This window comes from Henckelia pumila, chromosome 3 (assembly GCF_033568475.1).
Source record: "Henckelia pumila isolate YLH828 chromosome 3, ASM3356847v2, whole genome shotgun sequence".
Classification (NCBI taxonomy): domain Eukaryota; kingdom Viridiplantae; phylum Streptophyta; class Magnoliopsida; order Lamiales; family Gesneriaceae; genus Henckelia; species Henckelia pumila.
The window spans coordinates 184,301,397-184,315,912 of NC_133122.1; the positions used below are offsets into that span (position 1 = coordinate 184,301,397).

General features: G+C 31.5%; 1 protein-coding gene and 1 non-coding gene across 2 annotated transcripts; one reads left to right on the plus strand and one right to left on the minus strand.

Annotated features, from left to right (window-relative positions):
- Nucleotides 1-1,176: 1,176 nt before the first annotated feature.
- On the minus strand, nt 1,177-1,248 carry TRNAD-GUC (transfer RNA aspartic acid (anticodon GUC)). Its single transcript has one exon. It is a non-coding gene; the product is annotated as a tRNA-Asp (tRNA).
- Nucleotides 1,249-2,434: 1,186 nt separating this feature from the next.
- On the plus strand, nt 2,435-4,430 carry LOC140892427 (uncharacterized). The gene is made up of 3 exons (XM_073301304.1): nt 2,435-2,605; nt 3,469-3,616; nt 4,119-4,430. The coding sequence occupies exons 1-3, from the start codon at nt 2,551-2,553 to the stop codon at nt 4,195-4,197; spliced, it is 282 nt and encodes a 93-aa protein (XP_073157405.1). The 5' UTR covers nt 2,435-2,550; the 3' UTR covers nt 4,198-4,430.
- The last annotated feature ends 10,086 nt before the right edge of the window (nt 4,431-14,516 follow it).

Consider the following 14,516-nt stretch of genomic DNA (forward strand, 5'->3'; position numbering starts at 1 on the left):
TTATTTTCTCTACTTGCATAACTAACCACTTGTGTTTGTAGAAAATGAGAGAAATAATATCACTGTGAGATCATTAATATTCTATGTGAATATCCTCTACAAGCTTAAATTTTTTTAGAATGATTCATTGAAAAGACACATCATAAGCTTACTTGTTTTGAGATCACAATGATATTTTATAATTAAGCTATGTCTTTGTCCTTTCAAGTGCATCTTGTAGAATTGTCCACATGCGAAAGACAATAAGAAATATATAAGCCCTTCACGTAGTTTAATTTACTTGTTGCCATAAAATTTGGAGTCACTCGTAAATTTCAATAGCTCTCATACTTGAAAAGTTGTTTTTTGGGTGCTTCCCTTTTGAGCTCGTAGTTTGATATTCATGTGAAAATTTTGGTTTTCATTCATTTTACGGCAGAAAAATATTCACATTGTGTTACTTATGAATCTCAAATGTTGAATTGCTTAGTGTTTTAAGGTTTTGATATCAACATGTGAAATATTTGAAAAATGGTTTCACATTGTGTTACTTATGCCTCTTGGTTTACATATTATTTTGAAAATATTCTGACATCTTAAGATTTCTATGTCTTTGGAGAAAGAACCACAAGCCATATTCGAGCAGTATACTATGATAATGGTCAAAATGGTAATCTAACTCTGTGATCTGGTTTGTGTTTTGATCTTATTATTATTTAAACGTTATATATGTTTGTTATTTAATGATTTTCGGTTATCTTTTGCCATAGCGCGGATATGATACTAGAAAATAAAGACGTGATATAATAAATTAATCAAACTTGTATGATTTGTAATCCACATAATAGACGAACTTAAAGAATCATTTTGGTCTATAAATTGGTTATTTTCTAGTATTTGATTCTTTTTCACAGACATGATAATGTTTTCGATAATATCAACATTTTTTTCCACCGCATAAACAATCTAAAAATTAGATCAAAAACCCAAAAATAACCATAAAACCAAAATATGGAATAACAATCTAAAAATTAGATCAAAAACCTAAAAATAACCATAAAACCAAAATATGGAATTACGATTTTTTAGATCAAAATGCCAAATAGACAAAGTTTGTAACACATTTTCCCTCTTCATTTGCTTCGTGGAGTGGGCTAAGGCCCAATATCACACAAACAAAAAACATGACAAAAATATCGCCGTTGCCGGGGATCGAACCCGGGTCACCCGCGTGACAGGCGGGAATACTCACCACTATACTACAACGACTCATTTGATATTGGTGCCTCTTTTTTAGTACATATTATAAAATATTTATCATCTGCAATTTTCCAAAAAGCAAGGGATGTCGGACGATTTCCAACATCTCGGATTACAAAAATTCTCACATGCGTTGCATGGTTGTATAATTTTTTTATGTAATTAATTGGATTCATATTCAAATAATAATATCATAACAGTAAAAAGTAGTAAATATCTCAAAGTCAATTTTGTGGAAAAAACATTCAATTAGATCCAATTTATTAGCAATTATTATATCTTATGTCAAAAATATTATTTTTCAATGTAAATATGAACCGTATCAATCTCTCTCACAATTATAGATGACTATCTTACAGAAATTTTACTTTTTGTCATAATATATATCTTTTATTTATGTATAAAATAAAATTCAAGTAATTTCATGTTTAAAAGAGACAACGAGACACTTTGAAGTTTGAAGATACACATAGATAAATACAGACACACACGTGCACAAAATTAAAATTTTCAACCAATATGTTAAACACAAAAACTTTTCTCGTTTCATTGATCAAGTTTTGTGAAATAAATATCCTACCAAATCCATAAAAAATTATAACATTATCATATATCATAAATATTATTTGTTATTGTAAGTATGAACATGATCGACACGTCTCACAAAAACCTACATTATGTTTAAGTATCATAAATATAAATTTATAAATAATTCTATCGGTCATACATCATGATATTGATATATCTTCCAAAAACGAAAACTGTAAATTATAAATTAAAGAGTCAATTTGAAAACATTTTTTTTGTTTGGTTTTTAAAACTTTTGAAAGGACATAGATTCGAAGTCCAATAATCGATATTATTAAATTTCCAAATTAAAATATTTATTTTTGTCTTGATATATAATTTTTAAATCTAAGTTTTTGTTGGGTGCAATAGATATATTGGATAAAACGATCGAACCATGACGCTTGAGTTGTTGTGCGATTTAAAAGATTTGATTGCCGTGATAGCTCGATACTACATTTTTTATTATTATTAATTTTCTCTTTGTCTCATCAAATTTATGGAATCGGTATAATTAGCTAAAAAAATTGCAGAAATCCGTTGACAATAAGCCCGATCTCTCACCTGAAATAATAGACACGATTCTGAATTAAGAAGTAACAACTCCATCAATGTACACACGCTTTTAAGATTTTACCTAAGAAAATGAATTGTTGAGAAGAGCAGAGAACAAGAAGTGATCCAAACGAAGAAGAAGAAGAAGAAGAAGAAGAGAAGTGGATTTGAACAACGAATCTGCAAAAAATGGGATATGTGCAAGAAGCCAGAGAAAATCACGTCAAGAAGAAAGTTGAAGAAGGTACAATGTTTATCGATTGATTCTAGATTAATCTCTTAAACCCCAAACCCTACCTCACTCGACTTCAATTAGTCAAGCGTCATTACATTTGTTATCTCACTGAACCCTCGTGCAGGTAAAATCTGGCTAAAAAAATCACCATTTTCCTGGGGGGAATAAGTTGTTGCTTTATGGGGTTGTTTTGATTCAATCTTGTATCTAATTACTTGGTAATCTCTCTCAGTTTGGGATGAAATTATTACGCTTTATCTTGTTTAGCTGATTCTTTTTAACTTGTGAGTTTCGAACTTTGAATCCAAACGTAGCCCACAACACCTGGGTGGTGTCCCCTTTCGAGATGTTTGTGACCGGGTTATTTCCAAATTTGGGTCTTGTTAGGATTATGTTTGTTGGCGGGGTAAAGATTTATTTTTGGGGTGATTTTATGTATTTAGCAAGCGAAATCTATGTTTTTAGAAAAAAATATTTATAAACATTTAAATTTTTTAACACTTGGGTGTAGGCAAAATCCCCAACCTCACTAACTCCGCCCTGAGTATGGGACAGTTCTTTTGGGTGGGTGAGAATATGAATACATATGAATTTTGGCGGATATTTTGATTTCTGAAGATGTGAGTATAGTCTAACCATAAATGATTAGAGTCGACATTGGGGTGATAGGAGATGGTAGGTTTCACCCTGAGGAAGTGCTAGAGTACTTGGCACACTTGGCCAATTCAAGAGGCAGTCATAAAAATGGGAAAAAAAGAGATTATGTTATTTGTGAATTGCCAATGATGCTGGTATCATATTTTTGTGCAACTATGCTTTATATAGTTTGAGTAACTTGCAATATGCAAATATTTATTTCGCGATAACATCAGCTTTGCGCAGTAAAATGAAGCAAAAGGCATTGAAAGATTGTGATCGCTACACAAAACAATATGCTGAATGTGCTTCAGGAAGAACCTTATCTGTTGTTTGGAAATGTCGCAAACAAGCCAATGAATTGAATGAATGTCTCCATCAGTAGTAAGTCTGTGACTTCAATTCCCAAAAGATTTTGGAAGCTCCATGATATGCATATATAGTTTATTTGTTTTAAAGGTGCTTTAAAAGAATTTATTGGTTTATATTATAGTTGAAATTTCTGGAAGAAAGTTTTGTCCAAGTTTATGTTTTTTAACAGCTTACTGGCAGTAGCAGAGAATTGGCAATTTCTCTAAGGGTTTGTTTGAAAATGATGTCATATGACTCTATTCTTACTAATTGTACGTGCTGCCTTTATCAAGATGCTAACTTGTTCATCCCTAAGTTATATATATATATATATTTTGTTCCAGCTTTTAATGGTCCTCATCATTTGTCTTCATCATCAATCATCATATGTGCGATATAATGTATGCATCACATAAGCACTATTTTGGAAGGGCGCAGGTTGAACATTCCTAACACCAGACCTCTTCTTTTGTTTCTGTTTTTCTTACAGTTTGTCTGGATAAAAGATCTGACAGTGTTTCTGTTTTTCTTGTAGCACAAACGACAATGTCTTGGAACAAATGAAGAAAGAATACACGCTTCAACAGGAAGGAAAGGCGCCTTCAAGCCTTTGATTTTAGTTAGTTCGACGGAATAATGCCTAAAATCTGTAACCCAAAGTAGTTGTTATGAAATCTGCTAATAGTTCATTTTTCTGGTATATCCTGGCCAGATCGCATATGTTCTGATTAGTGTCCCGAGGAAATTTTCTTTGTATCAGAAAACCGTTCATGAACCAGCCTGCGACATTCTATTTTGATATTCGACGAGAGTGAAAATTCAATAGCTCATTTCATACATTTATTTATTTCTGGAAAAGAATAGTATTTAAATTAGTAGAAAAATAATATACTAATTAATAGGAAGTTATATTTTTATTCTTTAATTCAAAATCTTTCTGATTATATTAATTCAATGGAGTTCAACAAAAGATTATAATATGTTCAAATCCAATGATTAATGATAAACTTCATTTTCAAACAAGCAAAATAGAACAATTAAAATTAAATGTTATCATTTTGGATCATGATATCAAGTTTTCCCCACTTTTGATGATCAATACCAAGAATATTTTTTAGACAAAAATATTTGTGAGACGATTTGATGAGTTAATTTGTGAGAAAGATGTTTTTATTTGATATAATCTATAAAAAAATATTTTATTATGTCAAAAATAATTTAACAATACATGTATCTTATTTGACAAGACTCGTAAAAAATAGAGTCCGTCTTTCGTGATTCGCGAAACAGATCAATTTTGTCTATATTAACGTTTGGTTCGTATGATAGGATAAATAGTATCTGGATAAATAATAAAATGTAATAAAAAATAAATAAAAAATGATAGTTAATAAAGTAATTGATTTGATTGATAGATTATAGTTGATTTGATTTAATTTTGATTTGATTGATTAAATTTTATATAAGAATGATAAATTACTATTTTGTCCTTTTAAAAATAAATAAAATATGAATAATATTATTTATATGGGTAATATAGTAATTTAAATTTAATGATTTGATTGATATAAGATAAATGATTAATGATTTGATTGATGTAAAATAAATAAACAATATCTTTACTATATTATAATACATGAGAAATACATAAAAAACTATATTTGGTATGACAAGATGACACCATATTTTTTTCCCATTTTACCCCTCTTTTTAACTCTCTTCTCATGTCATAAATTTTTTGCACACGGTTGTCAAAGGGCAAAGAGAAAATAAATTTTTCATAACTTCCAACCTTTTAATTTCTTCCCGCATCTCCATGTTTCATCTCTCTCCTATAACTTCCAACCTTTTAATTTATTCCCACATCTCCATGTAACACCCGAAAATTTTAATACGTAAATTCGCATGCATAATTAAGGAAAATAATTATTTAAAATTTATATTTGGATTAAATGACATTTATGTGTTATTATGTGAATTATATACATGATTTAAATTTATTTTAGCATTTAACCCGCAATTATTGTATTCTTAGATTTTTGAGTAAATAAGTTATTTTGATCGCGTAGACGGGACCGTGGACGGACGAAATGCCAATCTTTTTAGCCAAAAATATTTTATGAGTTTTATGAGCCTTAAAATAATATTTTATGATATTTTGTCAAGAAAATTTTAGTATTTAATTATATATTTATTTAAGGGTTGATTTTTAGCCAAAATAAGTCATTTTAATGAATTTTATTAATTTTTCAAACTCCCTTAAATTAATATTTCGGGATTTATGTTTTATATCGGATTAGTATGTATTTTTAAAAGTTTAAAATTTTATGTTTATGTTATATTATCTACCTAATTAATTTATATTATCTATTAACCTATTTTCTACCCAAAATTTTATCCCAAAAATCATTTCCTACACTACGTAAACCCTATCAGCCGCCTCCACTGTCCTTCCCCCCTCCATTCCATCAACCAACAGCAGATTTCCAGAGCACCATAGCCGATCCTTGGAGTTTATCAAGTTGTTCGTCGTTTCGTCGTCCCGGAGTTGTACACGCGGTTACCTTCGTTAATAAATCAAAAGGCATGTTTAATTCCTTCGTTTATACACCATATAAGCTATATATACGTTTCATGACAGATTTATAAGGTTTTTACTTCGATTTTTCTGATGCATGCAAGATATTAAATTATATATTGGAGCAACTCGTTTTCTTTTATGTTTGGTGGCATCTCTCACGTTTTTTTGTCATGGAACAAGCATGGCTGCTGGTCCAGGTCCAGAGAAGTTTCCTTAGGGTCCCTAGGGTCGAGCTTGGTCAGGGTTTGGGGCTGTAATGGGCTGGAATCAAAGCCCTTTGCTTCTGATGCACAACAGGTCGCAGTTTGAGCGGTCTGCGTAAAATGACTCGTTCTCGGTCCACAGGTCGACTTTAGGCTTGGTTCCAGTTGGGTTAGAACCGCAAGACAGATAAAAAGGTAGTACAGGTGGGCCTCCGGCCGTTGGTTGCCGGAGATAAGCGGCCGAACGACCTGAAGTTTCTGGTCGCGTTCTGTGCGTGAGCAGAAACTAGGGGTAGATTGTTTTGATTCGTTCTCCTTCTACAGAGCTCCGTTTGAGGTAAACTTTGTTGGGTTAGAACCGTCTGGATGTTGGCTAGGTATGGGCAGTGGTTTCACGTCCAAAGGTGGCCGGAGCAGGCAGCACGGGCAGTTTTTCCAAAGTCGCTCAGGGCTGATTAAGAAAAGAAAGGCTAAGGTTGTGTCTAGGCTTTAGGCGGGCCGGGCTTGGTGTTTTGGGTCTGGGTCAAGTCAGTCAAGTCATGGGTCGGGTTTGGTCGGTCCGGGTCCGGGTTAGGTGGGCCGGGCTCGGGTATTTTAATTTTTTAGTGTTTATTTATTTAATTGGCTTTTGGGTTTTTAAATTAATAAAAAAATTATTTGGGCCTCCAAATAATTTTATTTGGACTTAAATAATTTATTTAAGTTAGCCCAATGATTTTTATGGATTTGAGAGCCCATGAGAATTTTTGAGCCAGTCAGTGGATCTTTGGGCCAGTCTAGAGTTTTATTGGGTTTAATTAGGTTAATGGGTTTAAATATTTTATTTAGGCCCGGTTAAGTTTAATTAAGTTATTTGAGCTAAAATATAATTTTTGGGCTTAGCTTAAGTTAAAGTCTTAAATGTTTTTATTTAGGCCCATTTATGAATAATGACATTTAATTAAGAATTTATTTCTATTGGGCTTTTATTTAAGTTTAATGGGCTTAGAGTGAGTGACCAGCAGTCTGGACCAACCCATGAAAAATAACTAAGTCCGAAATATATATTTAATTATTTTTATGCATGAATTTTATTTTAAGTATAAGTATATTTATTATGAAAATTAATTAAATATATATTACGGACATATTTTAAGTGCATGCATACATGAAATATTTTATGATGTGTTTATGATTAAAAATTGAGCATGAAAAATATTTTTATGGAAATTGAAGTGATGTAGTGGCATAGAGGTGGTTTACCACCGGCACAGAGGTAGTTCTACTACCGACATAGAAGTGGTTTTACCACTGGCACAGAGGTAGTTTACTACCAGCATAGAGGTGGATTTATTCATCGCCATGTACATTGGTTCTTTAGACTGATCAGTCGGCACGGTTATTAGTCACATTCATGGATATGACCATACTCAGTTTTTATGATGATGACATGCTCAATTATGTTATGTATGATTAGTTATGATGTATGTATGTCAGATGATGAATAATTTTATGATGCATTATTTTAAGATCATGCATGCATGTCCACGTAAGATATATGTATTAGTATGATTATGTGATGCATTATTTTAACCCTCGTTATAAAAGATTAGACATGTTGAGCCCCTAGGCTCACTACACTTATATGGTGCAGGTGAGTATAATTCTTATGTTGCTCCTACTGGTGGCGAGGACGTATGAGTGAGCATGGCAGTGGCCCCGTGACCGTCGCATTGAGTTTTTGCATGTTTGAATACTTTCAAGAATTTTTAAAACATGTTTCTTATTTTCAGTTTTCGCATTCGAGATTTGTGTATTTTTACTTAGATATTATTATTATCATTTTATTCAGCACGACGTGAGATTTTCAGTGGCTCAATGCTATTATTTACTTAAGCTTTTATTTTAAGAATTTTATTTATTAGCAGTATTTAATGTTTATACATATATGTATGGGCGTATATGTATATTTATAAAAAAAAAAAAAAAAAGTTTTCCGCATTTATTAGTAGTAAGCGTTTCACTCCATGTTTCATCTCTCTCCCACGTCTACAAAACAATTGTTTCCCACAAAGTAGAAAAGAATTGAATCGTTCAATTCTGAAAGCCAAAATATCAAGTAAAGATCGGAATTTTTTTGATTTCTTATCATCTATCTAAATTAGGTTAAATGCCGATTATATTCGTGGGCTTAGTGGTTAGGACCCGAATGTCTTGGGAGAGGTAATAAACCATTTACAATTCACTATTTCGTATTTTCATAATTTAATTTTCTGATATAATGTTTTTTTCTTCTATATCCTATTCTATGTACTTAGATTTGTTGCGGATTAGAATATTATTTATGATTTGTTATTAGATATTCAATTTTCTTTATCGTGTTCTTATCAAGTTTTTATGGGTTTTTTTAAGAAAAATTTAATTTTTTTAACATCTTCAGTTTTCTTTATCATAGTTTTTTTTATTATGTGGTCAAATTTGATTTGAAAGTAAATAGCTTGGACTCACTGTGTTTGGATCACGGGAATTGAACGGGATTTGGTGGGATTTGAAATTGAAAATACCGTTTTAGTGTTTGACAACTTGAGATTTTAAAACGGGATTGATATTTGGTGGGATTTCATAGGATTTCAATTAGTTAAGTGAAATCTTGACAAAATTGGTCTGATTTCACGGGATTTCATTGGATTTGAGTTTATAAAGCAATAAAATTATTTTTAATAATAAATTCATATACTTTACTTATAAATTTTAACTTTTTTTATAATTTTTTTTATAAAATATCATTTATTCAAAATTTATACTATCAAATTCCAAAATATATTTAACTTTTTGTCATACACAAAATGAAATTTCAATTCCATGGATTTTAAAATCCAAATCCAATTCCAATTCCAATTCCAAATCCAATTCCAAATTCCATTTTTTAGACATCCAAACACATTGTTAATGATTTTACTTCGGAAAATAAAACTTATAATGAGATGCACTATTTAATATGTCAAACATTGTATGTCATATAAAATATATATATATATATATATATATATATATATATTAAAATATACATCATATTTTATTTGTTACACACGCATAGCGTGTGCCACTACCGCTAGTATAGATAAATAATATGGTGAGAAGAAAGAGTGATTGGATAAGATAAGTTATACATGGATTTGCCGAGAGGTATATAATAACTGTATTTGGTATGACAAGAGGACACCATGTTTTTTTTCCATTTTACCCCACTTTAACTCTTTTCTCACGTTTTGCCTACATCACCCTATTTCATTCTCTATCCCACCTTCCCACGTCTCCATAACAACTTTTTTTCAAAAAGTAGAAAATAATTGAATCGTCCAATTCTGAAAGCCAAAATATCAAGCAAAGATAGGAAGTTTTTTCTCCAATGCAAGGGTGTGTTGCTACTATTTTTGTTTTTTTTTCATATCTCAGTCAAATTTTTATGTTTTATTATAGTAAATTTCTTTGCTTTCTTATCATCTATCTAATTTTTTTTTCTACAATTGGTACTATCACATTTTATTAGTTACGCACACATAATGTGTGTCACTGTAGCCAGTGTAAATAAAATATTTTCCTCTCAAAATGGGCTGGTTAAAAAAATAGGACTCCCATGGGTATTATTTAAAAAATAAGGATCTTGAATTTTTTTTTAAGAAAAAAGGAGTTGACTCTCTTAACCTAAAACTAAACCTATTACCTTAATTAGTTAAGTTAATTAATAATCTGTCATCTTCTTCTCCAAAATTCGCTGCACGCTTGTTCTCAAAATCCAAAAATGGATCAACCAAAAAAAAATGGAAGACCATGGACGAGATCTATAGTGCAGGATTTTTGGGTAGACCATGGTCTGCCCAAATGAATTCTGGGTCTGTGGGTATAAACCATGGTCTGCCCAAAAGAATTATGGGTTTTTTATGGTCTATCCAACTGGATAGACCATGTTAGACCATGACAGACCCAGAACTCTTCATAATTTTGTGTTTGCTATGGTCTAACATGGTCTACCCAATGGATAGACCATAGGTAAACCATGTTAGACCATGGCAGACCCATAATTGTGAAGAGTAATGGGTCTGCCATGGTCTAACATGGTCTACCCATTGGGTAGATCATAGCAGAGCCAGAATTATGAAAAGTTCTAGGTCTGTCATGGTCTAACATGGTCTACCTATGGTCTGCCCATTGGGTAGATCATGTTAGACCATAACAGACTCAGAATTGTGAAGAGTTCTGGGTCTCTCATGGTCTAACATGGTCTGTCCATTGGGTAGACCATGTTAGACCATACTAGAACCAAGATTATCTTGAGTAGACCATGGATATTTTTTGGTTGACGGTAGATCATGTATTGTATTTATTTTTATTTTTTGAAGGGGTATTGTATTTATTTTCAAAAACATGTAAATATAACATAATCGTTAAATAATTTGATTTTTATATTAAAATATGTATAGTCATATAACATAATTGTGAAAATTAATCGATTAATATGTTACAATATGTATAATCATATAACATAGTCATGAAATCAGTTGATTCATATGTTACAATATGTATATCACATAACATAATCGTGAAATAAGTCAAATTATATGTTATAATATGTATAATCATATAACATAATAGTGAAATCGGTTGATTCTTATATTAAAATATGTATAATCATATAATATAATCATGAAATTAATTGATTGATATGTTACAATATGTATAATCATATAACATAATCGTGAAATCAGTCGATTCTTATATTAAAATATGTATAATCATAATACATAGTAGTGAAATCGGTTGATTCTTATGTTAAAATGTGTATAATCATATAATATAATCATGAAATTAGATTATTGATATGTTACAATATGTATAGTCATATAACATAATCGTGAAATTTGTCGATTAATATGTTATAACATGTATATTATATAACATAATCGTGAAAATAACGGATATATATGTTATAAATTGTGGATTCATATGTTAAAATATATAAGATTATAGAACATACTTGTCAAATTATGGATTCTTATTTTAAAAACATGTACGATTATAGAACATATTTGTAAAATTAACGGATTCATATTGTAAAATATATACGATTATATGTAACATGTTTGTGATATTAGCAGATTCATATGTTAAAAAAAGTATGATTTTAAAACATACATGTAAAATTTGCGGATTCATAAGTTAACATGTATGAATATAAAACATACTTGTAAAATTAGTTGATAAACTATAAAAACATGTACAATTATCAATGAACATTGGACAAAATTTTGTAATTACGTGTAAAATTATGTAATTATCGGTCAAACTTTTGAAATTAGAGGATTCATATGTTAAAATGCTAGAACAAATTTGTGAAATTAGTGGATCCATATGTTGCAACATGTACGATTATATGTCAACATTGGTCAAAATTATGTAATTACAGATAAAAATTATGTAAATATTGATCAAACTTGTGAAATTAGCAGCGAAAAAATTATTTGCCTACTTAATTTTTTTTGACAAATAGAGCAGCTAAAAATAAAAATAAATGCGTTACAAATAAACATGTATTATGGAATTGATAATCAGCGTAACCCATTATGTTTCGCATCCTGATTTTGATTTTTCTGCGCACCTATTTTCCGCGGCGCACTTTAGGTCTTTCCGCAGCGCCGGCGCGCCGCGGAAGAATGCTTTTCGCAGCGCGCCAGTTGGGTCTGACAACTTGTGCTTGGGTCTACTGTCAGACCCAAGCACTTGTGTTTGGGTCTGACCAAACATGTGTTTGGGCCTGGCAAATTTTGGTCAGACCCAAGCATTTGTTTTTGGGTCTGACAGACCCAAATATGTGTTTGGTTAGACCCAAAATGAGGGAAAAAAGAGAAGTGAGACAAATGAAAATGACCAAAAAATAATTTAAAATTTAAAAAATATCACCTTTTTGTTGAAGTGAGACCAATCCCTATCTTTTGCACCAATTTCTTGAATGTTGATGTCGGTAATGCCTTTGTGAATAAATCAGCTACATTGTCACTTGAACGGATTTATTGGACATCAATATCACCTTTTTGTTGAAGTTCGTGCGTGTAGAAAAACTTTGGTGAAATGTGTTTCGTTCGATCGCCTTTGATATAGCCTCCTTTTAGTTGTGCAATGCAAGCAGTATTATCTTTAAAAATAGTCGTCGGGCTATCTTTCGTTGTTGGTAGTCCGCATGATTCTTGAATATGTTGAGTTATAGATCTCAACCATATGCATTCTAGACTTGCTTCATGCATTGCAATGATTTCAGAGTGATTTGATGATGTAGCTGTCAAAGTTTGCTTTGTTGACTTCCATGAAATAGCGGTGTCCCCTCGTGTAAACACATAACCCGTTTTGGATTTGGCTTTATGCGGATCTGAAAGATAGCCTGCATCTGCATATCCTATTAAAGATAAATTTGATTTTTTCGAATAAAATAATCTCATGTCAGTTGTACCACGAAGGTAACGAAATATATGTTTTACACAATTCCAATGTCTTCGGGTTGGAGATGAACTATATCTTGCTAGAAGGTTGACAGAAAATGCTATATTTGGTCGAGTACAATTTGCAAGGTATGACAATGCACCAATTACACTAAGATATGGTACTTCAGGACCAATGATATTTTCTCCATATTCAAGTGGACGAAAAGGATCTTTATTAGTGTCAAGTGATCGTACGACCATTGGTGATGCTAATGGATGTGATTTGTCCATGTAAAAGTGTTTTAATATTTTCTCTGTGTATGAAGATTGATGAACAAATATTCCTTCTGATAAATGTTCGATTTGCAATCCGAGACAAAACTCTGTTTTTCCCAAATCTTTCATCTCAAATTCACTTTTTAAATAATTGGCAGTTTTAGTGAGCTCTTCGGGAGTTCCTATAAGATTTAGATCATCTACATATGCTGCCACGATTGCAAAACCCTCATCCGTCTTTTTTGTAAAAACGCATGGGCAAATAGCATTATTTGTGTAACCTTCTTGTAGTAAATATTTGCTAAGGCGATTGTACCACATTCTCCCAGATTGTTTTAATCCATATAACGATTTTTGCAATTTAATTGAGAACATGGTCTTGGGATTTGTATCACTTGATTCTGATGGTTTAAATCCTTCAGGGATTTTCATGTATATGTCGCTATCAAGTGAACCATATAAATATGCAGTGACCACATCCATAAGTCGCATATCCAAATTTTCTGATACAGCCAAACTAATCAAGAATCAAAAAGTGGTGGTATCCATCACAGGTGAATATGTTTCCTCGTAATCGATTCCAGGTCTTTGAGAAAAACCTTGGGCTACAAGTCTGGCTTTGTATCTTACAATTTCGCCATTTTCATTTCTTTTTCGCACAAACACCCATTTGTATCCTACGGGGATTACATTTTTGGGTGTTTGAACTACGAGTCCAAACACTTTACGTTTTTCTAGAGAATCTAATTCAGCTTGTATAGCTTCCTTCCATTTTGGCCAATCATTTCTTTGTTGACAATCTTTAACAGATTGTGGTTTGGGATCATCAATACCTTGCATGATATCAAGAGTCATGTTAAGTGCGAACACAATATCGATGTTCGTATTTCTACGATCCCATATTTTACGAGATATCAAATAATTTGTTGAAGTTTCAATATTTTCATGTGGTTGTGATTCTTCATGGATCACGTTATCCACATCTGTTTCATTTTGATGTAAGGTTTCTTCTTCTAGAGTTTTCAAACCTTGTTTTTCTTGTACCTTTCTTTTTCTGGGTACTATATCCTTTAACCAATCGGTCGGCCACGCTTCTGGCGTATTTTAGATTCATTTGCGGGTAAATTATTATATGGTCCTGCAGGGACATCGATCTTCACTGGGGTATTTTCTACTTGTATGTGTGACTTTGTTACATTTTTTGTATTAACAAAGACATCAGGTAATTGATTTGCAATTCTTTGCAAGTGAATGATTCTTTCAACTTCTTGCTCACATTGATTATTTCTGGGATCGTAATGAGATAATGTTTTCTCATTCCAAAAGATTTTTCGTTGTTCTTCAGGATACAATTTTTTTCCACCCAATGTTGGAAAATTTGTTTCATCAAAATGGCAATCTGCAAATCTTGCATTAAACAA

Coding starts and splice junctions, on each gene's coding strand:
- LOC140892427 (XM_073301304.1), top strand. CDS start 2,551: ATGGGATATGTGCAAGAAGCCAGAGAAAATCACGTCAAGAAGAAAGTT. Junction 2,606..3,468: donor CAAGAAGAAAGTTGAAGAAG/GTACAATGTTTA, acceptor CGATAACATCAG/CTTTGCGCAGTAAAATGAAG. Junction 3,617..4,118: donor AATGAATGTCTCCATCAGTA/GTAAGTCTGTGA, acceptor TTTTTCTTGTAG/CACAAACGACAATGTCTTGG.